Raw genomic sequence first — 16,351 nt, 5'->3', positions numbered from 1 at the left:
ATGTAATATATGTATGTCGACAGATAGATAGGTGATTGTTGTGTGAATATAAATTCTAGCCTTCCAATATACATACAGTGCAGTGTTGAGACATATGGGTATACCATCAAAGATCCCAAGATTCCGACTCCATTCATGCAACGTCTTCCCGCCTCACATTGTAGTACTGATACATTTTCTAACCCTCCCCATATCATACAAGATTCCTGTTTCTTTTTTTTCTTTCTTTCTCTCTCCCCCCCCCGTTGGACAGATGCTTTATCGGCCACCCTGGGTAGTATCGGCAGCAGCGTCGGTCTCGTCAGGCCAGAATTCGATGTCGCCATCCTCGCCTAGCGTACCGCGCTTGACCAGCTGACCCTTCTCGCGGACGATGTCCTCGATGGTGACGCCCTTGCGCTCCGTCAGGATGCCGAGGTGGTCGCTGATGACGTGGCGGTTCCGGCACTCGGGGCATGTGATGAGCGTGGAACCGGCGTGGTATCCCTGCTTGGAGACGTTGTGGTGGGAACGGTGGCCGCACGGCACGCAGGTGAAGGAGAGCTGGTAGTAGCCGCCCTCGCGGCCCTGGGGCACGGCCGGACGCCTGCCCTCCGACTTGGGCGTCCCCTCGGTCGACTTGGACGGGGAGGGTTCGCGGGGGACCATGCGCGGCTTGGGGATGGAGTGGGCGTGACGGGCGGCGGCTGCGGCTGCTTCTGCTGCCCTCGTTGCTGGGCGCAGTAGGGAGGTTGCGGTCGGGCGCAGGAGAGCTGTTGCTGCTGCGGGGCGGAAGAGAAGGCTTCGCGTCGGGAGGACGAGCATTCTGGTTGCTTTGGAAGCCATCTCTGGAAAACCTTTTTATCTTCTTTACGTTCTTTTAGATTTATTTTTTTAAGTTTTTTTTCTTTCTTTTTCTTTTTCTTTTGCCTGCCGTCGTTGTATGCGATGGAGGGGGGGGGGGGGGGGGGGGGGGAGTGGGAGAGGGAATCGTATGGAAGAAGCGTGGAAGGAAATGGAGAAAAGAGAGAAAAAAGTTGGAGGTTATGACGATGGCTATTGATTGGGGTTGAAGAGTAATAAACGGAGAGACATCGGACAGAGTATTGAACGGTAGGCTGCGACGGGCGGGTTAGTCATCTTACACCCCTGTATTCACCCACGTGCTGTCAAAGTACAGGGGGATATGGTCCCTAAAGCTCTGGGCGTCTCCGTCGAGGTTCTCTCTCGGGGCCTTTTTTTTTTTCTTTCCTTCTCACTCCACAAGACAGGAAAGAAAAGATCGAGGGAAAACGAGGATGAAGGTGAGGAAGAGATGATTCCTAACGGGCTGCCCGTTATCCGGCTTTATCGGATCGTATTGAGAGGGGAAATGGCAATTCGCTCGCGTCAGCATCGACACTGGGAGTGGGCATGTACTCGTAGTAGTAATACAGATAGAAGCACGGGCGATCTACCGTGGTCGATGCTAGATGCTCGAAGCCACCTCGATGCCAAGTATCGCTACTCTAATCTGCACCGATACCCGTACTTACCCGGGATCAGGGCAATGCTACAGGTAGTAGGCTGCAGGCTACAGTGGATGTTTGGGGCGGGACGAGGCACGCCATGATGCGCTAGGCATCACTGGGAGACAGAAGTATCTCAGGTATCTTTCTCTGGGCACCTGCAGCACCGTTAACCCCACCTCTGACGACGGAGTGCGTGCTGGCCTCGGCCCGTCCGCAGACTCGATCACCTATCCAAACGGGCAAGCGCACACGCGCACGCAACACACAAGAGGGAAGAGGGAGAAGAGAGACGATACGGCCGATGTACCTGTGCTACCCCGTGCTTCACCTGCTACCGATCAATACTGTTGGCTCCCCGAAGCTCCCCGCTTCCTCCCACCGTTCTCTTCACCTCACTCGGTACCTCTTCACTGCCAAGCCACTGCTCACCACGGTGCTCCTCCTCTCATCGCTCCTCCTCTCTCTCTCTCTCTCTCTCTCTCTCTCTCTCTCAATCAATCAATCAACCGGTCGATCGATCAGATCGTTTCGTCTTCTCCCCAGACGCCCTCGAAAGAAAGAGGAAAAGAGGAAAGATTCTTCTCTCATAGTCACTGGCATCGGCCTTGAATGAAACCTGCGTCGCTCAGGTGCGACATCCCTACTCAAGCCGCTGTACTTCTGTTGTGACTCGCCGCCTCCGTCATCATGCCTCGCAAGAGCTTCTCGCTCAACCCTCTGCTCAAGGTCTCGAGACCGGTATCTGCCTGCTCGCGATGTACGTCCCATATCATCTCTGAATTAAAAAAATTTTAAAAAAAAATGTACAGATGGACAACGAAGATAGATGAGATGATGAAGGAGAGGAAGAAGAAGAAGCTGACAGTCACCCGTACCACTCACTACCCAGGCCGAGCTGCCAAAGTCAAGGTAAATCACAGCCATTCTTGCCTCAGTCTCACACCGCACGAAGGATATGAGTAGATACAAACGAAAGCTGATGGTATCCTGCGGGATCAAAAGTGCGATGGAAAGCTACCAGCTTGCACCGCATGTGAAAAGGCAGGCCGTGCAAATGAATGTTCAGCAGCAAATGATCAGTTTGCTAGGGGAAAGGAGAGAAGGTGTGTGCCATCCCGTCTGACCGAGACGGCCTCCTGTCCCTCCCGCTGACAGTCGGGTGAAACAAGCTACGTCGCTGCTCTGGAACTTCGTATCGAGAAGCTCGAGAGGCGCCTCCAGTATGCCAAGAACCGCAAGGCCTCTCTGGGCGTCCAAGAGCCCGACCTGTCCTCCTTGGCCCAGCCGGTCGACGAGGACGACAGGCGTGATTCCATGGCTCATATCCGCGCAGCTATCCACCGCAAGGCTGCTAGGAGTCGCGAGAACTCTGACGTCAACACTCTTGTATCGGATTTTGGCTTCCTGTATGTCTCGGTCCTACCGGGTCCTGGCACATGCGTGCACGTCGGTATGTTGGCTAGAGCAGTTTCACTGACTGCCGCGCAGCTCCGTCCACGCCAACACCAGAGACTTTGGCCCTACGGTCGGCAACATGACCTTTTCCCGACTCGTCCTCACAGCCGCCACGAACGACGCCCTTCCCGAGTCGTCTGGGGTCGAGCTACCCCCGTGGGAGACGGCCGAGGCCGTCGTCGACCTGTACATGGCCAACTTCCACTCCCTGTTGCCCTTCTTCCCGGAGTCGACGCTCCGGTCCACCATGCAGGACCTGTACAGCCAGGAGGACCGCTTCATCAAGGATCTGGATCTCTGGCTCTTCTACATGGTCCTGGCCGTCGGCTCAGTAGCCCAGACCCGCGTCATCCACGACGACTGCTACAGGAACGGCGTCAGCTACGCCAGGAAGGCCCTCGAGTTTGCCGACCGCGCCCTGACCCCCGGGCATATCTCCCAGATCCAGTCCCTCCTCCTCCTCACCCAGTACTCCATGCTCGACCCCGCCCACTTTGACGCCTGGCACCTCATAGGCTTCACCACCAGGGCCGTCGTCGACCTCGGCCTCCACCAAGACCCCCCCCTGTCGTCGGTAGCCGACAAGGGCGCCCTCGATATGCGCCGCAAAATCTTCTACTGTGCTTACAGCCTAGACCGGTAAGCCTCTTCCTCTCCTTCATCACACGGAGAAGAAGGGGAAGGGATGAGGGCAAGGACGGCTGGTAGGTGGGCACGCAGCTAACGAGGTCAATAGAGCCATCAGCATGGTCCACGCCCGGACATTCTCCTTCACCGACGACTCCACCAACGTCCTTTTCCCCAACTCGCTGATGAAGCAGCCGTCGTATTCGTCGAGCCCGGCGCTGCTCCTCTTCCAGCTCCGCCGAGCCCAGTCGTACTGGTACCAGGAGCTGTACCAGACGCACTCGACGGTGCCGCTGCACGACCCGACTTCCTTCGTGTGGCAGATGTGCCTCGAGATGCGCGAGTGGGGGGAGTCTCTGCCGCGGGACCTGCCACCGGCTATCCGCCAGGTCTTTGACCAAGAGCTCCTGTACAGCTACGTGTACTGCATCGCGCCGTCGAGCCGCGCCCCCGACATCACCGACTACAGCCGCACCCTCATCTTCGAGTACTCGGTCACCTACCTGGACACGATGCACCAGACGGCCCACCATGGCGACGACCTCGTCAGCAGCATGCCCTTCTACACCTACCACGACGCCCTCAAGGTCTACTTCATGGCCAACCAGCTTCTCGCCGTCCTCCTCGACGCCGAGAACATGCTCCTCACGGGGCCCCAGACGCCCCCTCCCGCCTACCGTCCCAACGCACCCCCTCCCCCCCCGGTCCCCCGGGTCCGCAACGGTAACGCCAGCGCCGGCAGCTACGGCGAGTACGCCAACCTGGGTGGTGCCGGCGCCGGCGCCGGAAGCAACCTGGACAGGAGCATCGGCTGCCTCGAGCGCGTCGACGAGACCCTCGCAAAGTTTGGTGAGCGGTGGGAGGAGTCGGCCATGCTCAAGGTCAGCTTCGAGAGGATCTCGGGCGACGTAATCGACAGGCTCAAGAGACGCAAGGAGATTGCGGGGGATGCCGCCACCATGAGTCTTCATCAACATCAGCAGCAGCAGCAGCAGCAGCAGCAGCAGCAGCAGTCACAACCGGCATACTACAACGCTGACCTCGGCGACCGGCTGGATATGTCGCAGCGCCGGCCGCACCACGTCGTGCCGTCTGGAGATGTGCAATGGGGCGGCAGCGTACAGCGACAGATGATGCCCCATCCCGGCCAGCCTGGGCCGCAATGAATACTAGATGGCGGTGCCCGTGTAACGTGTATGTATGTAGAATATATATTGGATACATTCTTTCGAAGCAGCCCATGTCCGTTCACCAAGACACCCTACCATTCCCGTGAACACGTGACTACTACTTTGGAACTTGGGGTCTTTCTTTTTTCTTCATTTCGTGTTTTTCTGACTATTCTACATGCACCTCCAAGAGAACAATATGATAAAGGGCGGGACAGATAGAGTTGTTACAGAACCACTTGCAGTAATGACCCCTCGATTTTCCCCTCCTCCTCCCCTCCTCCTCTTCCTCTTCCTATCAACATGTCCCCCCTGATGAAACGAAGAGAAATAAGGAGAAGAAAAAAGACGCCATGTTAATGGGGGGGGGGGTTGGGTTGGCGGGGGAAGAGATAACATTCTCTTGGAAAACCTCTACCCCTCTTTCATTTCCGTAAAAAAAAAACAAGATTAGAAGGGCGAAAAAAAAAGGAGAAACAGCGTGTTGTAGAGAGAAGAAAGGGAATAGACCAAAGCAAAAAGAGTAAGAAAGAAAAGAGAAAACTACAGTGTTCGCATATCGAGAATGTGTAGATTCTTTGTCTGGCGGGGAAGTTTTCTATCTTGCTCGTAGGAGAGACCGCAGTTGGAACATAGAGTCTGATCGGGGTGTGTGTGTGTATGTGTTAGTATCAGGGTCATCTCCATGCATGAAGGAGTTGGGAAGGAGATATGATGAAGGGATGGGGAGAGGGGGGAGGGGAGGGGAGGAGAAAGACTGACCTTTGGACCGGCTGGACCGTCGCGAACGGCCCACACGCAGGAACCCCAGATGCGACAGTGGGCACAGCGCCAGGCAGCCCTCTCGTGGTCCGTGAGGGCGCCGCCGCCACCGTAGCCGCCAGCGTCGGGGGTTCCCCTGGCACCGACGGCGCCGGGGGTGCCGGAGCGGTCCGAGGGGCTGAGGCTGCGGAAGCGGCGCTTCTTCCTGGAGCGCTCGCCGCGACCCATGCGCTCCTCCTCGACGTCGAGGTGGGGGGGGACGGTGCCGAAGGGGTGACCGCCGAGGAGGCCGGTGGTGGACGAGAAGCGGGCCGTCTCGCGGCGCAGGCGGCGGACCTGCCTCTCGCGGTCGCCCTCGCGCTTCTCCATGTCCTCCTTGGTCAGGATCTCGACCTTGGGCTCCCAGTCGTCGGCGAGGTGGTCGGGATCGTAGCGCCAACCGGCCTCGGTGCCCTGGGCGGCGTCGTTGGGGAGCTCCTGCTGAAGGCCGCCCCAGCCGGCCACCATGCCCCCGGCCTCGCAGGCCTCCTTCTTTAGGCGCAGCACGGCCTCGTAGATGGCGTGCGTCATGGCCGGGATCCACTCGCCGGTCAGACCCAGGTCCGTACACGTCGTGCGCGCGAACGCCTCGGCTGTGCCGGGAGGGTGCAGGAGAGACCACTCGAACTTGTCCGTGTACAGCATCGACGACAGGTTCAGGTTCAGGTTGATGATGCACCGGTACGCGTCGTCCGGGTTGTAGTCGTCCGAGTCGGACGGGATGGGCTCCGCCGACGCAGTCACCTTGGGCGCCTTCTCTGCCGCCCCCGCCCCCGGCGTCTCTGGTGCCGGTCGCGGCGTGCCTGTGCCTCGGGTGGGTGCCGGCGATGGTGACGAAGGGTCGACGAGAGGCTGTGCTGCAATTTCCGCTGCTGCTGCTGCTGCCACCGCGGGTCCTAACTTTCGTTGTTGTGGTTGCTGTTGTGATTGTTTTTGTTGCTGTGCAGCCGCGGTAGTGGTGGAGGCCGTCGTCGCCGAAGCCTCGGTGTGGAAGAGCGGGTGTAGTGCAACGCCCGAGTACTCCTCGAGTTGTGTGCGGATCTGTTTGCTGATCTCGGGTATGATCAGATGGCGGTGGGGGAGGTCGAGGTCCTGGGCGAGGGTCTGGGCAAACTGATCTGTGGTGATGAGGGTCTCGTGGAGGTTCCAGCAGAAGATGTCGCGCAGCTTGTAGGGCGCGGTGAGGTCCTGGGCGCGGTACTGGGGCAGCGAGAGGTCGGTCGAATTGGGGTCGGGCGGCGGGGGGAAGGCCGGGGGCGGGATGAAGGAGGGTATGTCGAGGTCGATGCGGATGGGTATCAGGGTGAGTGGGAGGCCGGCCTGGGCGGCGTTCTGTTGGTCCGTCTTGATGAAGCGGTTCTTGCCGACCCAGTCGCGCCATACGCCCTGAACCTTGACGGGCTCCTTGGTGTCCTTGCCCACGTCAAATCTGCCCGCGCCCGCCGCCGCCGCCGCCGCCGCCGCCGAGTCGTCCTTGCGCACGTTGCGCAGACCCGTAGGCCGCCGCCGGGGGTCGTCGCTGTCGTCCTCGAGGTCCTCGTATCCGTCCTCGGCGTAGTTGATGATGGTGGTGCCTCGCTTTGTCGTACGCGACGTCGGTGCTGCCGCCTGCGGCTGTTGCAGGACCGGCGTCAGGAGCGAGTTGTTGTACGTGCGCAGTCGTGGCGCGTAGCTCGTCAGGAACGCCTGCGGATGCGATCGTTCCATGATTGGCGAGTTGGAAGGGGGAAGGGGTGGGCGATTCCTGTCAAAAATCTCTTCCCCTTCTTTTGTGTTCTGGATCTTGCTAGATTCTTCTCAAATCTTTGCAGCAGAATGTCGATTATTTTATTCTGTTCACCTCATGCTGATCCCGCGCAAGGGAGAGACGATTGGCAGTACAACGCGTTGGCGATTTGACCCTTGTTACGTCTTCTGTTATCGTCGTTGTCGTCTGTGGCCCCAAAAGAGGGAGGATCCCTCCCAATGGCGGTCAGTATCGGAACCGATGAAGAGGGGGATTTCGCAATCTCGAACCGATCGTGTTTTATTTGTCGTACGGGGGGAGTCTCGTGGGTTGGGGAGGCGCGTCCAGAATTTACTTCAATCCTCTGGTAGTGGGTGGGTTGTCTAGATTTTTGAGGCAGCGAACCAAGTCGCGCCAAAAGGGAAACGGCCAAAATGCGTCGCAGCCGGGGCCCTTGCACAACTTTTGGATGGATGCCCCAGGCTCTAACTTTCTTCCCCATTTCGCCTACCCTATAATTAGATACAGTATGTGGTACCCAAGATTGCATGACTAAGCAGTCCGAGACTGCTGCCGCACACTCACGTCTGGAGATAGCCTCATGGATAGATTTCCTTCCTCTCCGTTCAATCAGGCAATCAGACACACACTCATCGACCCAGGACGTACCAGTAGGCAGAGGCCACCGTATTCACGTCTACGGGTCATCATGTACTGTCGCCGGCAGGAACACAAGTACTACGGACTGGCGCAATCATCACCGATTTGACTATGTCTAGAGATATATCCTGCTTCGTCTTCGGCATTAATATGCTCATAATCCATCTCAACCACTCCCAAAGTCCTCCTTCTAGCAAGTCCCATCATCAACAATTCGGGTGATTCACTGCGTCAAAGACAGGCAGCAAGAAACCCGCGGTACCGAAATTTAATCAACTGTCCACCATAAAGCCAAAAGCATGCATATGTTGAGACCGCCCAGATCCAGCCTGATTCACTCTGGCCTTTCAGCATGATGCTTCTGGCAGCCAGGAGCTTGCGCTGTATCCAAGCCCTACGAGTCTTACGGGTGTCTCGATCGAGGTTATGGAGGGCTCCCAGCGCGTGAGATTTGCTGTCAGCAAAAGCTGACCCAGAGTCTAGTACACATTGTCATATTTACTAATCCACCCGTCAGAGAGAAAAAGGTCAAAGGAGCAGATCAACACGATTGGACTTGGATAGAAGGATGTGAGACGAGCATGAACAAGGTGGAGGAGTCTTGTCACGGGGCATGATGCTGATGACGACAGAGCAAGGTTGTCGCTGCGTGGTGCCTGGAGCTGGCAATATGTTCGATGAATATCTCAGAGAAGATCGTACTGGCGAGCTTCGCTCCTTCCTTCCTTCCTGTTTGGGCGTTGGCACTCGGCAGGTCAGGATCCGCTTGCACGTCGTGAACGGGTAGATGGATCCAGAATCCGATTTGAGTTGTAGTGGGGCTAGTGGTTGGTGACAGCGTTTTTATGGTTTCACTATGTGGAGGAGTTTGAGCCTGCTCTCTCCTAGGTGGAAGATCAGTCATGTACCGTAGTAGTAGCAGCAGCAGCAGCACTGTAGCAGCAGCAGCAGCAGCAGTACTGTCGTAATAGTACACAATTATTCTGGACTGACGAAAATTCACTTTCATAGAACCTTTCCTCTCCCCCCCTGTCATTACCCCGCTCTGAAGGCCGTTGCCTAGCCAGGCTGTCTGGGACAGTGAAGGTGGGAATGTCGCTGCCTGTTCTTTGGTGGAGGCAGGAACCCTTCCAACCCGCTCCTACCTGTTCTTGTCCTCGTAGTCGGCCTGTGGGAAACTCGAGCACGGGTATCAGACGGCGGAGGTCATGTGTGACGGGAGCGGGGGGAAGCTCTGCCATTGGATCCATGGCTATCATCTGCGCTCTCTGCTGCAGACCCCACCGCCTTTCTCTCTTATTATCCTTCCTGACGGGTTGTACATTTGTTGGATTGTGGCGTGCGACGACGCCCGTTTCCAAAGCCTTCCACGCTGTATTACTGCACCGACTACGGCTGCCTTGTTTGGTCTGTCACCGCTCACCTCAAATGCGCTGCCAGTCCTCTGCCTCCCTGCTATGTTACCGTTACTCTGTAGATCATATGTAGGTGTACATCAGAATAATGACAATCAATCAGTCGGCCGATGCTGAGCGGACAAAATGCTGCGAATCTGACCAACAACACAGACCGCGCCGCATATATCACATGCATGCACACGCATTGATCTTTTCGGATGGGCGTGCGGTTAGAGAAGAGGTCGGTAGGAACACGGAGCACCAGTACATGTGAAGATGAGATGAAACGAGCTCGAGGCGGAGGGCCTGACAGAGTAGAGACGCCCTCATATTTCGACAGCTTGAGATTCTGCCTGGTGCTAGTTTGCTAGTTTGATGGCTGTGATACCATTTGACGTTGATTTCCGTATATCCGTACTGCCACTGTTAGACTGCTAGTAGTACTAGGCAAGTACGAATAGAGTGTTGCTCCGTAATCTGTACAGACTAGACTGGATATAGATAGTCAAATGCCGGGGCTATAGGTTCTGCCCGTACCATTCTGCTCGTAGCCGCTACATACTCGTATAGTGCTAGGTAATAGTAGCACTGCTAGTGCCGATATGCTATCATAACGCACGAGTAATTCTTCCGGTAGAACCATGGAGTTCCGTGGTCTGTAGGCTATTATTACGAATATGCCGTTGCCCGCATGGATCTCGCTCCATGCCAAGTATACCAGTAGTACCCGACTATTCGTGCTTCCTGCCCCTCCTAACTGGCCCACCGGCCACTACGGGACACCACCACCACAGTCATCATCACCACCTTTCCGTTCCTCCTCAACCGGCAAGAACGAGGAAGTTATTTTTTATTTATTTTATTTCTCATATATTCCAGGGACCTTGCCTGCTGTGACCCTCCCCTGCACCCTTTGCCTTTGTACCCTCTTCCTCCTCCCAGACAACTCACCTCACATGTGTCCGCCCATGGCAGCGTCGTACAGCTGATGTCCCCCCTCCCTCGTCCCTTGCTTTGCTAGGGCACCACCACCCGATCACGCCCCGCACCTCCTCTCTTGTACTGTCAGCCTACTGCTCGCGGTCAATCACTGCTGAGGCATCTTGGCCTCGGCCACGTCGGTTTCAATGGACGCTGCTCACGTCTTCCGCCGGGGTTTGGGATCTGTCGCTCCGCGCCAGAATCACCACCATACGCTCAATTTTCCCACCCGGCAACCCCTCCCACACGACGACCTCTCCGACGACCACGACGACGGCCCCGCCAGTCGCATCGCGCACACATTGACGGCCTGCGTCCGTTGTCGCCAGGTAAGCCTCTTTTACTCAGCACCACTCCCTCCTCCACACGCCCCTTAGTTAGTGACGGTGGCACTTGCTTGCACTCGTGTGTGTCGCATCATGAGATGGAGGTGCATGCTCGTCGTCCAGCAGCTAGAACACGAAACACGGAGGCTGACAAGAAACACCGGCCCCCCCTCACCAGAGGAAAACGAGGTGCGATCCCACGCTGCCTCGCTGCCTCCCATGCGAGAGATCCGGCTCTATCTGTGAATATTTCGATACGGCCAAGGGTCGCAAGATCAACCGCAACTATGTAATTAAGCTTCAAGACAAGGTCCGTGCCCTCGAGGCCCAGCTGGCCCAGTACGTCGACGACGACGACACCGATGCCCGCAGCCCTGAAGACATGATCAGGCCCGGAGGAATGGTCCGCCTGGGTGCCGAGGACGAGACCCCGCGTTACCTGGGTCCCAGCAGCGGCATCGCCATGACAAGGCTGCTCATGGAGGAGGCCAAGCGCTTTAGCCAGTCCAACCGCGTGGCCGATCTCATCCCCGATCTCGAAACCCGTAGGCGGAACCGCATGCAGTCGATCCAGATGACGGCCGCCAACAACTATCCGACCATGAGCGGGGAGCCCGCAGAGGAGCTCCCTAGAAGAGATACGGCTACCAAGCTGGTGGAGATCTACAAACACAAGGGTGAGGACACGTGTGAGTGCAGGCACCACTGCTCTGGCAACAATAGAAGGACAAGATGACGATGCCCCCCCCCCCCCCCCCCCCCTCTTCCACCGGTCAATTGCCTGCTTTCCAGGTCTTTCAGCTAACCTCTCTCTTCTTTTCCCGCAGCTCAGGTTCTATGGCCCATTCTGCATGAGCCAAGCCTCGAAAAGGACGTCGACGACGTCTACAAAGGCGACAAGGACGTATACAAGAGATTCGTCACGAACATGGTATTTGCCATTGCACTCCAACGCATGTCGATCCGGTACGCCGGTTTGGCTGACGCCTTCTACCTGGCCGCGATGAAGAACTTTGAAGCCGTGCTCCGTCCCAAGGATCTGAAGACGCTGCAGTGCCTCGCACTCATCGGCCAGTACTCCCTCATCACACCCACTCGCGCCCCCGTCTACTACGTCATCGGCCTTGCTGCTAGGATCTGCCAGCAAGAGGGTCTCGTGGACGAGACGACCATAACGGCGGGCTACAATCTGGACCCGCTTACTCTGGATCTGAGGCGTCGCGTCGTCTGGAACTTGGCGTCGCTCGAGTACGGTCTGTCGCACACCCTGGGCCGGCCTAACATCTTTGCTACCAGCGACGAGAAGCTTGACGTCCGCTTCCTCTCCGCAATGCCGGATCAATACATCACAGAGAACGGCATCAGGCCGGGGCCAGAGAGCGAGGATAAGCTTGTGGCCATCCACGCCTTCAAGTTGAGGATTCACCAGGCCGAGATACGACGCACCTTGTACGAGCGCAAGCGGCCAGAGCCGGAGAACGATTCCAGTCCTTGGCACCAGGAGATGGAGAGACAGCTAGAAGGCTGGCTGAACGAGGGCCCATCGAGTCCTCTGTGGTGCAGAATCTGGTAAGGACGAGATATGAAAATCCACACGCATGCAGCTTCTCGCAAACGCAAGACCGCTAACCTGGCATGGTCCTCTCGGCTAGGTTCGTGGGATGCTACCACCAAAACCTCATCTTCATCTACCGACCGTCGCCGCAGATCCCCAAGCCCTCATCCAGGGCTGCCGAAATCTGCTTCAACAGTGCAGCCAACATCATCAACCTGTCGTACAAGCAGACCGACGAGGTGTCAGTCAGCATCACTTGGGTGTTCCTGCTAACCCTTAACATGTCGCTCACCACACTCCTATGGTCCATGTCATACCCTGAAGTGCGTAGCGTGCACTCGAGGGAGGAGGCAGAAGCTCTCGTCAATAAGGCTCTCGAGATCATCGAGACGTGTGAGAAGCGCTGGCCTGGGTCCGGCAACTCGTCGGAGTTGTTTTCCATCTTGTCCAAGGCCTGCATACAGAGCTACGAATCAGCTGGATACCAGCCTAATATGGTGTTCAACACGTCATCCAGCTCCGAGGGCGGAAGCTCGCCTGATGCATCGTCCCAATCCCAAGCCGGCAGTAATACCGGAAGCACAAGGCAAACCCCGCAACCCCCGCAACCCCCGCAACCCCCGCAGTACCTCAACCCTCCTCAGTTCGGCTCCGTCTTCGGCTCATCACCCGAGTCCATCAACAGCTACACCCTCGAACAAAGCTTCCCGCACCCGCAGCCGACCTTTCGCTCCAACTCCATCTTCCAAAGCCCCTCGGCCACCGACACTCATGGCCGCCGCTTCTCCTACTTCCCACCAGAATTCAATATTGACGAGGTGCCGGACCCCGGAGACCCGGGTGCGCAACCGTCACCACCACCTGTTCCCAACCAGCAGCAGAGTTTCGTGAACTCTCGAAACCAAGCGCCGCCGAATCAGATGCCCGGACCTCTTGACCCCATGGACGTATCGAGCTCCCCATCGAACATGACATCACCTCCACATGTCCCACATCAGCAACAGCCGATGCCGTCTTCTGGTCCTCCTCCGCCGCCGCAGGATACGATGGGAGGAAGCATGCCGCCTCACCCGAAAATAAACCACGTCGCGCCGCAAGCTGCACAGCGTGTCCCCCCCTACACCATGCCTCCGCAGCTCAGGCAACAGCCACAACAGCAGCAACAGCAACATCATCCCTCCCCACAGCAATCCCCCTCCGTCACCATCCCACAGACAGACTGGTTCTCCAACTCAGCTGCTTTCGTGATGCCCTATCCCGGTCCCATGGGCAACTCGAACGGCTTCTACGATGAGATGATGCCTGAAGGTGGCAGTGGCATCGGCAGCGGTATGGTGGGCGGCTCGTTTGGTGACTTTCCCATGACCCAGGGCTTCGGGCTCGAGACTGTGGGTGCCAACGCCGCACTGGGTAGCCAGCAGTTTGGGAGGGCCATGATGCCGGGGAGGCAGGATAGTCTTACGCAGTCGCAGCAGCTTGAGCTGATGAACTCTCTTGAGACGGAGAGCTTTGGCGACTTCGACGCGTACCTCAAGCCTGAAGACAATAGTACGGGTTTGAATACCGGCTGGTACTAATATCCCTCTCTTCTTCACACGGCCTCAATATGAATATGTATCTATGCATCTGAGAATGAGTTATTTTCCTGGTTATTATATCTTGTGGCGTATGTATTTCTCTGTTATATATAGATGGTGGTAGACCAGGACATCACGACAATACTATGATACCTTACGACGGCTTCTCTCGGCGTCAGCTCTCGCGCGGCGTGCATCCAACAACACAAATGACAGCTGTATTGGAGCTGGTTAGCTAGCATAACATACACCATCTGTATGTGGAGCGTACGGTGTAATCTAAGTATATGCATATTTCTCCTAGGTCCTCGTCTACGACACAATGACGACCATCCGTGCAATGAGAATGCTGCGAGGCTTCCATCCTCAGCCACGCAGGGAAGTCCTTTGATAGGTTCTTCCATGACCCGGACCGCCGGCGAGGGAGAGATGAGTATCGTCAGAGGTCTGAGAAGTATACTGGGCATCTCGATAACAATGGCCTTTATCACGTTCCTGAGCAGGACGAGCACGATCGCCATATCAGGCAAGTCATGGAAGAGGCGAGGGGGTTTGTGGAAGAAAGGGTCCAAAGCGCGCTACTCCAACATCGACGAGCCGGCCTTCTTGTATCGAGATTGTCAGCTGCCCGAAGACAGGCTTCTAAGGCATGCGAGTCTTCCCTGGAGGTCTTGTTCCTCGTGATGAGACCAAGGAGAGTATCCGTCCGAACCTGTTTATGTGGTGAAGCTTTCCATAGTTCGTCACTTGACTGGTGTTCGAGAAGCAGGAGCAATAACGCCCGGTGGTTTATTCGGCTGATATAGACATGGAAGACATAGAAGGGTCGTCGACTTCATCCATGAAGTATAATAATAATATGAATGAAGGAGAACGATCCGTCACTAGTCCAAAACCGTTTGCGGGGAATGGTTGAGGTGCTGATGTATCCAGCTTTGCGCATGCATCTGCACTGAGTAATATTCGAGCGGTGGGTTCACATGCCTGATGCTGGCTCTAATGTATTTGCGTGATTGAAGTACAGAGATGGAGGCGAAGAAAGGAGTAGAGGGGAAAAAGAGAAAAATGCGCCCGACTCCGTAGAGGATATTATGAGGGAAGTCCAGATACAGAAAGCATAGAGAGCAAGCAAAGATAAGGCCCGGACACGATATAGAAATGAAAATACGAATCAACACCCCTCCCCTCCCCCGCGCAGCACCCCCCTTTCACCTACATCACCAAAGCCGCCACGGCAGCAGCTAGTCCCGCCACGACAGCGGTTGACACGACGGTCATCTGAGCCGCCGCTCCGGAGTCAGGGTCACTGTCCTCGGACGTGCTCGACTGCGCCGAAGAGGCGTCGGCCGTCGGGGTGCCGGAGGGCGAAGAGGAGGGGGAGGAGGAGGAGGAGGCCGAGTTGGTCTTGCCGCTGCAGGGAGCCAGCTTGGAGAAGTTGGCACAGGCCAGTCTCGTGCCGTTGGCGTAGTGCACGACGAACGAGACGTTTCCCAGGAAGGACGGCTGCGACTCATCCGTAGAGAGGTAGAGGTCGTTGTAGGTGGCCGCGAACGGCAGGGTGTCGACGGAGCCGTGCTTGCCGCTCAGGTCACCGACCTCGCAGTCCTGGGGCTTCTCAGGATCGCAGGGCGCGTCGGTCCCCGCGCCGTAGGGGTCCAGGTGGGCGCCCGTTTCGGTGCAGTTGCCGTCCTCGGGCACGGCCTCTTCGTGGATGTGGTATGCTGGAGTGAAGGGAAAGGTCAGAGGGGATGGGGGCTTGGGGGCTGGGATAGGCCGGTATAGGCTGGGCTTCGCTCGACTTACTGAACGGACCGCCCTCGGAGGGCAGGTTGTCAAAGTTGACGTCAAAGGTGACGCCCCGGCCATCCCTGGGGGTCTGAGCGACGATACTGCCGGCCAGGGTACCGGGAAGAGCGGCGTCAGCAAAGAAGGCCTCTTCCGTCGAGGCAGTGTAGACTGCATCGGTTGGGTTGTCGCTCGTGGCCACGGCAGATCCGCCGGCCACCTGCCGGACCAGACTTAGAGAGGCTGCAGCGAGGAGTAGCGCCGTTGTATACATTGTGGGCCCGTGTCTATTCTCTTCTCTTCCTTCTCAGAGTACCGAGAGATTCGTTGGGAGAGGGAGAGAGAGAGGGAGAGAAGATTTATTCTAGATGGCGCCGGGGAGGGACTGGGATCAAATAGACGACAAACACTCACAGCCAGACAATGGTTTCCCACCCGGCCATGTTTCTCGCCCGCACTACGATGTGTACTCCTAAGATTTACACCCACCTGCATCTCTCTGCGAGCTGCAGGATGCGCGCTTGCCCGTCTTTGTAATTGGTCTCCGGCCAACGGGGTGGAGCGAGAACGTCTTGAGCCGTCGATGGCTATGCTTGGACTGCCGACCAGCGGGTATATTTGATACGCCTGTTTCTGCAGGGGTTCTGCCCTTCAGGTCTGGACCTGGATGTTGGCAATTTACTGGATCCCTCGCTGGCAGTGGGAGGGGTGAATGCACATTGCCGTGCCAGTCGCTCACGTCGGTAGCCGATTCGCACGTGTGTGTGATCTCGCGGATGAGAAGAGGCACGGCGACAAACAC

The 16,351-nt window shown here is 57.0% G+C and overlaps 5 protein-coding genes across 5 annotated transcripts; 2 read left to right on the top strand and 3 right to left on the bottom strand.

Annotated features, from left to right (window-relative positions):
• Window positions 1–258: 258 nt before the first annotated feature.
• On the bottom strand, window positions 259–804 carry GMORB2_5644 (mitochondrial protein import protein ZIM17; the record flags this gene model as incomplete). Its single annotated transcript, XM_035467614.1, has 1 exon — window positions 259–804. The coding sequence occupies one exon, from the start codon at window positions 802–804 to the stop codon at window positions 259–261; it is 546 nt and encodes a 181-aa protein (XP_035322580.1).
• Window positions 805–2,177: 1,373 nt separating this feature from the next.
• On the top strand, window positions 2,178–4,738 carry GMORB2_5643 (Fungal trans; the record flags this gene model as incomplete). Its single annotated transcript, XM_035467613.1, has 5 exons — window positions 2,178–2,247; window positions 2,512–2,593; window positions 2,660–2,896; window positions 2,979–3,584; window positions 3,682–4,738. The coding sequence occupies 5 exons, from the start codon at window positions 2,178–2,180 to the stop codon at window positions 4,736–4,738; spliced, it is 2,052 nt and encodes a 683-aa protein (XP_035322579.1).
• A 546-nt stretch (window positions 4,739–5,284) lies between these two features.
• GMORB2_5642 (chromatin structure-remodeling complex subunit SFH1) lies at window positions 5,285–7,249 on the bottom strand (the record flags this gene model as incomplete). Its single annotated transcript, XM_035467612.1, has 2 exons — window positions 5,285–5,380; window positions 5,504–7,249. The coding sequence occupies 2 exons, from the start codon at window positions 7,247–7,249 to the stop codon at window positions 5,285–5,287; spliced, it is 1,842 nt and encodes a 613-aa protein (XP_035322578.1).
• Window positions 7,250–7,869: 620 nt separating this feature from the next.
• On the top strand, window positions 7,870–13,764 carry GMORB2_5641 (Fungal trans; the record flags this gene model as incomplete). The annotated part of the gene is made up of 4 exons (XM_035467611.1): window positions 7,870–7,939; window positions 10,938–11,321; window positions 11,460–12,201; window positions 12,285–13,764. 4 exons carry the CDS (start codon window positions 7,870–7,872, stop codon window positions 13,762–13,764), a joined length of 2,676 nt encoding a protein of 891 aa, XP_035322577.1.
• Window positions 13,765–14,976: 1,212 nt separating this feature from the next.
• On the bottom strand, window positions 14,977–15,823 carry GMORB2_5640 (Copper/zinc superoxide dismutase (SODC); the record flags this gene model as incomplete). Its single annotated transcript, XM_035467610.1, has 2 exons — window positions 14,977–15,485; window positions 15,568–15,823. 2 exons carry the CDS (start codon window positions 15,821–15,823, stop codon window positions 14,977–14,979), a joined length of 765 nt encoding a protein of 254 aa, XP_035322576.1.
• Window positions 15,824–16,351: the final 528 nt, after the last annotated feature.

The sequence above is a fragment of the Geosmithia morbida genome (genome assembly GCF_012550715.1).
Source record: "Geosmithia morbida isolate 1262 chromosome Unknown scaffold_4, whole genome shotgun sequence".
Lineage (NCBI taxonomy): Eukaryota > Fungi > Ascomycota > Sordariomycetes > Hypocreales > Bionectriaceae > Geosmithia > Geosmithia morbida.
Note: the sequence above shows the minus strand (reverse complement) of the source record. Positions and strands in the feature narration are given on the sequence as shown.